We start from the raw sequence: 7,500 nt of genomic DNA on the forward strand, positions 1-7,500 counted from the left end.
TAGGAGAACATGAATATGTGATATTTGATATACCACCAAAAGACCTGTATTTTCAGACCAGTCGACTGCATTTTGTCCAAATGTCAAAAAGATAAAGCTTGTATGCAACAGGACATAGATAAGGAACAATGTGACATAAAAGTAGAAAAAACTACTAATATGGCGCCATTTAATGAAAAGAAAACTTTCGAGTAATGGGTGTTTTATAAGAGGCTCTGCAGAGGAGCCAATCAGTTCAGATATGATGGAACTTTGAATGTTTTCATTCTTAGAAGATAGAAGGACGGAATAGTCAAAGCTGACACTGAAGCACGGATCCATTTCACTTTTTTCACACACTGATATCTGAGCGTCGAATGTCTTTCTGAGTAATTGCAGAGCAGTTGGAAGCCTCTCTAGAATAAGAGAACAATTTGTTTGATCTCCCTCGTTCGTATCTGTCAAATGTGCTCCGTTTTTAAGTAGAATTTCACAACATTCATTTGATGAGCTGTGGGCAGCAAAGTAAAAGGGGGAATTATTGTCATTATCTGTCTTAGTAACTAAATTGTTAACAAGTCCAGTAGAAAGCAGGTGCTTCAAAGTTGCGCTGCAGCCAGCTTGACATGCACTGTGTAATGAGGATTGCCCTCGTTGAGTGATGACCATTGGGTCACAGCCTTTGGAGAGAAGAAAGCTAACGACATTGGGTAAGCCAGATCGACAGGCAAGAAATAGTGGACTTTCTCCTTGAAGGTTAACCTTGTTGATATCGTGATTTATGCTCCATATCAATTCTAATATTTTGATGATTTTACTTTCATCAACATCTTTGCAATCATTCAGGGCCGCATGGAATAATGTATGGTCAACCGAGCTTTTAGCTTCGCTTTCAAATGAACCGTCGACTTCCTTTACTAGTAACTCGAGCAGGTCTGGTCTATGCAAGGATACAGCCAAGTGTAACACAGAATTGTTGTTGCTGTCTTTGACGCCCAAGTCAAGATTGTATTGCAGAAGAAGGGAAACTGACTCCAGAACTCCAAGTCTCACTGCTGTGTGAAGAGGTGTCTCCCTGTAACTCTCCTCCATTTTGCTGGTAGGGATGTTTATTTCATTCGGAGAAGACCCATGTTCTAAGAGTTCCTTAATCCCATCAAGCCAGCATTCCTTCACAGCTAGGTGTAATGGAGTATTTCCAAAACTGTCAAATAATTCAACCTAAAAAAAAAAAAAAAAGAATTCTTAATGTTGAAATTTGTAGTCGTCTTTAATATTACTAGATAAAATCTATTGAATTCTGTATAATGAAGTGGCTGCCATTTTGAGTTTTCAATTAACACTAAAATTTGAAGTAAACTTACAGAAAAAGTAAACTATAGTTAGTTTTTTTCTTAAGGCTTCAGAGTCATCTAATCTATTATTATTATGCTAAAAAATACTATTTTAGCTAATCCTGACATCTACCCAGCATCTAAGATAAAATCATATTCTCGTAGCATATTATACAGATAAAGTACTAGAGGATGACACTTACATCGGCCCCTTGTTTCAGCAGCAATTTCATGATCTCAAGATGATGGACTTGGCAGGATACATGGAGTGGAGATGAACCATCCTGTCCCATATAGTTCACCAGCTCCGGATGTTCATTCAACAAACTTGTGACATGATCGAGCTCTTCCTTGCGAATAGCCTGTCAGTGAGAAAATGTAACCCGCCTTCATTAACAATGAAAATAACGAGTTATTTCATGCCAAAGAACGGTTGTGAGTAATATTCGCTAAGACAGAAACCTAATATGTCTCCTGGTCAAGGATAGTTCTTCGTCACATGGACATTAGTCTTTTCATTACTCAAGAGAAAATCTAGTTTGAACTATAGCATACAAAATCCATTTAATCCTGTTATCTGACAGCGTGAAAGTTCCTAGCCTCGTGGAAATTTCTTCGATGCATTACATACCTCAATTATTGCGCGAATATCCTCATCACGCTGACTAACGGGGCCTTCCAGTCCATTACCAAGCCTTGTTGCAGCTCTGTCAGTCTCGTCGCAGTTGTTAACATTACACATAGGTATCATATTCATTTTGTAATGAAAACCAAGAGGGTTTGATGACTGTCATTTAAGGAAACCATTATCAATTTTGTTTTCTCTCTTTAACGTTTCAAGATCATTCAAAATTTTTATATAGGAGAAACAGTACATGGAAACCTGGAAAATAATTTTTTTACATTTTAGAAATCTAGAAAATTGAATTGTGCAGTTTCTATCTAACATTTGAAATTATTTTTGTTGAAATATGCTGCAAAACATCTAATAAACGTAGGCGTCTAGAACTTGTGAATACCAGAATATTCCATAGCACTAAAATAAGAAAGGAAAGTTCGTTTATAACTGAAAGACTTCGGCTTAAATCCTTTGTTGAATGACTTGTTCGAGGAATAAAAACTTAAAAGTTTTGAAGGAATTTTCATAGTCGGTTAAACACACAACATAGGAACTAATGGATGCATTACAAGCATTTCAGAAATTTTTTTATCTCTATTTCAAGTCCTCGTTCGTCATATGGTTGTCAATACATTTCTCAACTCTCGCCATTATTCTACAATGCCTTTAGAATCATCATCCCTATTTCGGAAAGGTTTACTCACTAAGCAAAAGAAAACTATTTGGAAACAACACATCTGCGACAAGCAAAGAAGGCTGCCAAATAAGAGGGCTATTAACAATTTTCAGTGACAGGTTGGTGTGGGCTATTCTCTTCCTGAGAAATAATAATAAATAAGTCGTTAAGGAAAGATGGTAGAATCTTGAAGGAGACAAAAGAAGTCTAGACAATCAATTTCTATAGATGTGCACAAATTTCATCGATTAGCGAAGAGACTACAGCATATTGATTCTGCAGCTGATTTCCACTCCGGTCTTTTTCCTATCACTATCACAAAATTACATAGCTTATTATGAAATTGAACAAAACAAAAGCCCCATTGGAATGACAGAGTGCAGTCATCAGATGAGCTCCTATGGTTAGCTCTTTTCCCAGGTAAATAAATAGACATAATCACTATTTTCTTTTGTTACATAATTACGATATCAAAGTGTTGAATAACCAGTAAAATTTTTAATAAAAGTTGTCACTGGTTGCTTTTCAAAACAAATAACTTCACAAGAAAGGTATTTTTTTTTTCAAAATGTCTTCGCTTTCATTTACTTGTAGGATTTGAAATTTCCTATTTACAAATTCACGAGCCACTCTGTATTATGCGGAGCCTTGTAGGCAACTGTGTGCCACTGACATTCTAAGGAATGCGTTGCCAACCGTTAGCCATCATCTCCCCATCCAACTTATCTATAAATAAAGAGGTTTGGGGAGGCCTCTTGCGATAGCAAACCTTGGCTTCTTTGCCATACTTTGGATAATCATCAAGTATAATACTGTCCATCTACTTAATGAAATTCTTCCAACGTGAAATAGTTATGATTAAAAATGTTGACTCAGAATAAATATGACTTATGGATGGGAAAGGTTCTTTAAAAATATATTTATGCTTAATTATCACCAACTCGGATGACCTACAAATTCATCTAGAAAATAAAACCAAAAACCATTTTTTAAATAGAGCATTCCTGAACACATCGGAATTGGTGAAAATGTCAAGAAACAACATAAAACTTTAAAGTGTAACTGAACTAAAAATGAAAAGTTTTATAGCAAGGTGTAGGAATATACCACCACATTAAAGTATTGATATTATATATAGTACTACGAAATAATCCCTATAAATAAGAATAATTCAGCATCTGCAACGGTTTTGTGACTTCAGTTTACTCAAGACACACAAAGTCTACTCATCTTTCTTACACATGATCGATGTCGTCAGAGATCGTGATTCAAACAATATTCTTTCATTTTCAGGTTTGTCGTTTATGTCGATTTCTTTATTCTTATTTTCTAGATGGCTTCGTGTATATTTCCATAATTTGACGTATGAACACCGATGATTTTTTCCTTTTTCTCTTCCATTGAATTATTATTCCTGCATTTTGGTTTGCCCAATCTCTCTCTCTCTCTCTCTCTCTCTCTCTCTCTCTCTCTCTCTCTCTCTCTCTCTCTCTCTCTCTCTCTGTTTTTTATCAGCTATTTTTTATTATGTTTATATTTGCCCAATGTGCTCCTCCCCGCTCTCTGATTTATATGAGTTTTCCCCCGTCTCTCCCTCTCTCTCTCTCTCTCTCTCTCTCTCTCTCTCTCTCTCTCTCTCTCTCTCTCTCTCTCTCTCTCTCTCTCTATATATATATATATATATATTATTTGTTTTCAGGAGGCTATATATTTAATAACAATAAAAATAAATACATGTGGAAGTGAATTAAGATATATTTATTTCTCTACGTTTTAAAGCATTTTTTCCTTACTTTTTAAAAACATTTTTCCTTTCTTGATTGTTAAGTGGGTTATGCAAATAAAACGCTCTCCCAGGCTAACGAAAAATTTCAGTTTATATTTTATTAGCCCGTAATAATAAAATGGCTTTTAAAAACCTTGGTTAATTAACGCTGTAATAACGAATTATCGAGGCGTTGTTATTAAATTTGTTTGCTTGGGCAATGTATGGTTTGGATAGTTACGGTAGTTAATCACCATAATAACCCAGTTTGTTTCTTCTAACAGTGATTATTACAAACAATAAATATATTTTGATTCTTTCTTATCTTCACAATGGTGGATTTTGAGAATGGCGAAATTATATTACATAATCTAACTTCGCGTTAGAAAGGGATAAATATTAGGAAACCCATCATGAAGACCAGATGAACTGACTTCCTACCTGGAAAGTTGTTGCGAAGCGCAGTTTTCTTAATCTTAATAGAAGTGTTCGGAAGGTCTCAAATGCTTCCGTTTACTGCATCGCAGCCTTGACTGTGGTTAGTAGTGATCCTTCCCCCCAACGAAACTTCGGTATTTTACTTACTTACTTTGATGGCTGCTTTTCCGGTCCCATACAGCAGGGGAAGAAAAGTAAGTTCTAGTATTTTGTGTAAAAAGTTATTTCGTGGCTTGTTTTGTCTATAGATGAAACAAGCCACTAAAATCAGTTTCTTCATATTATATTGGCTATCCATCTAGATTCCACTTTTGCCTACAACTGGTATCTTTATTTTTCTCTCCGCTGTAATGCCGCACGACGCACGTATGAATAATGGAGAATGGCATCTACTTTTTATTCTATGCAGCACACACATTCAAGTGCCGTTAAGACTCCAGCCAAATTAAACGACAGAAGCCGTTAAATGTAACGTGCTAATTACCTTCTCCAGAAGTTTATGATTTAAGAAACGTGTATTTATTTATTCACGGTTGTATGTTCGTTTGTGATTCGCATAACTCAAAAACTATTTGACCGAATCTCATGAAATTTGGCGGGATTATTGGCCATGATCTAGGGATAATTTCATTAGATTTTGGGAGTAATTGTGACAGAAGTCACCCCATCCGCCGTATGTGTCGACAATGATTTTACTGCCTGTGAGCCCGGCGTCCCCTTGAGGTCCACTGATGACAAAATCCCCACATGGGTTCCACACACACAAATACACACGTGTATATATGTATGTATATATATATATATATATATATATATATATATATATATATATATATATATATATTGTGTATGTGTATATATTTTGAGGTAGGTCGTTGCTCTTGGCATGCTTCAACTATAAAACAAACAGGTCAGCAAATATTCTTGACATCTTTCATTCTTATTCTTACTAACGTTTTGGGTAAGTGATGTGGACAGGGACGGAGAATAATTGGTTATGTAGTTTAGGAACTTGTTCTTTAATCGTTAACGACTATAAAACTAGCAAAAAGAAGTTGTTTGGCATTGTGCAATAATTTTGAAATTTTTATGTTAAATATTAGTTATGCATTTATTTGCATGTTATGTGATGGTTGAGAACTCCTCCTTATTGAGCCCATATCCGGTCCGATGGGTATCTTCTCTATTAGCATCTATGCAAAATTTGAACAGTCTTTTTGTGGAACCCACATAATTTCCAAAATTACATCTCGAACAAGTAAACATCAACTACTGAAAACCTCATTCGATTTGAGAGAGAATTCTTAAATCTAGGCATGGGTCCCACTGTCAAAGGATTCTTAAAGATTGATAATATTTGAGATCCAGACTTTGAAAACTAAATTTCTAAGAATAACTCCCATTTGTTTACCATATTTCTCATTATGGATGAAAGGTATCGAATCTTAGAACATATTTTTTAGCACAGTAGGTATTTGAAATTTCTATTGATTTAGTTTATCTAGATTTTTTTGACGGACCTATGAAATATTATGTTGAGCAACAGTTATCATTGAAGTATTGTTCCAAAATATTAATCCCGTTATGAAAGGATAACCAATCAGATGAAATAGAAAATACCACATGGATAAAAATTTTTATGGCATTTATTTTAAAATTCTAAAAACAAAAGCTATAAAATGGATGCCTAAGCCAATATAGGCCATACTAGTGTCTAAACATGTCTGCTCTATAGTAATATTAACGTCAAGCTATAGTAACTCGTTTTCTACGTGATCAATAGGGATGTTCTTAGCTGTTTGAACATTATAAATGAAATCTAAAAATATAATAGCATGTTCCTTTTGCTTAAAAATAGCTAACGTGTCACCTACGTAGCGTTTATAAAATATAGGTCTAAATAGAAAAAAAGGACATTGATCTAGAAATTGCTCTTCAAGATAAAACACACAAATATTGTCAAAGGTTGGTCCAGGATGACTACCCGCGGCATTGATACAGAGCGGGAGGTGGAAACGAAAATTTGTGATGATCTCTGTCATTATTATCCAGCGAATTATGGTTATGAGGTTTAAACTAATGTTCAGTACTAGTAGAGATCTAATGAAATATGTTGGTTAAAATTGTCTTGGGAAATTTGGCAAAATATAAAATGAAACACTACCCACAGATATGCATAATTTACATAAGAATGCTCATAAAACCTATTCACCATTAAGAAAATAATTGAGTTCTTTTCTTCAATATAGAGGATTTCATTTGTTAAAAAGCGTCGTTGAAAATTCTAATAACTTCACGTATAGCATGTACAACTACTGAAACATTTAGATATGATATAACGTTATAGAAGATAGATGATAAAATCAATAACTTTACTTTTGTTATACCAGTCTTATACTATAAATACGTTTTCTATAAATATTGTTATAAACCATTAGCTGAGATTAAGGGTAAACTAAAATATTTAATGTAAGTTGTTTTTGTTATGAGTTTAAAGGCTTTAAAGGCCATCATGAATGGCAGAGGCAAGGGACAGTGATAAATGGCAGAGGCAAGGGACAGTGATAAATGGCAGAGGCAAGGGACAGTGATAAATGGCAGAGGCAAGGGACAGTGATAAATGGCAGAGGCAAGGGACAGTGATAAATGGCAGAGGCAAGGGACAGTGATAAATGGCAGAGGCAAGGGA

The 7,500-nt window shown here is 34.8% G+C and overlaps 1 protein-coding gene across 2 annotated transcripts in view; it reads right to left on the reverse strand.

Moving 5' to 3' along the window:
* LOC137642589 (transient receptor potential channel pyrexia-like) overlaps positions 1-5,007 on the reverse strand; it is a 6,491-nt gene extending 1,484 nt beyond the window's left edge. The window contains exons 1-4 of one of the 2 annotated variants that reach the window (XM_068375293.1): positions 4,815-5,007; positions 1,945-2,196; positions 1,517-1,675; positions 1-1,200 (exon numbers count right to left, since the gene is read on the reverse strand). The exon at positions 1-1,200 is cut by the window's left edge and continues 1,484 nt beyond it. In XM_068375293.1, coding sequence (XP_068231394.1) covers positions 1-1,200; positions 1,517-1,675; positions 1,945-2,070 — 1,485 coding nt within the window. In that variant the 5' untranslated portion in view covers positions 2,071-2,196; positions 4,815-5,007. Of the gene's footprint in view, positions 1,201-1,516; positions 1,676-1,944; positions 2,197-3,196; positions 3,268-4,814 lie in introns of those variants that run through there. The other variant, XM_068375284.1, reaches the window with a different exon arrangement.
* Positions 5,008-7,500: the final 2,493 nt, after the last annotated feature.

The sequence above is a fragment of the Palaemon carinicauda genome, chromosome 1, assembly GCF_036898095.1.
Source record: "Palaemon carinicauda isolate YSFRI2023 chromosome 1, ASM3689809v2, whole genome shotgun sequence".
NCBI classification, from domain to species: domain Eukaryota; kingdom Metazoa; phylum Arthropoda; class Malacostraca; order Decapoda; family Palaemonidae; genus Palaemon; species Palaemon carinicauda.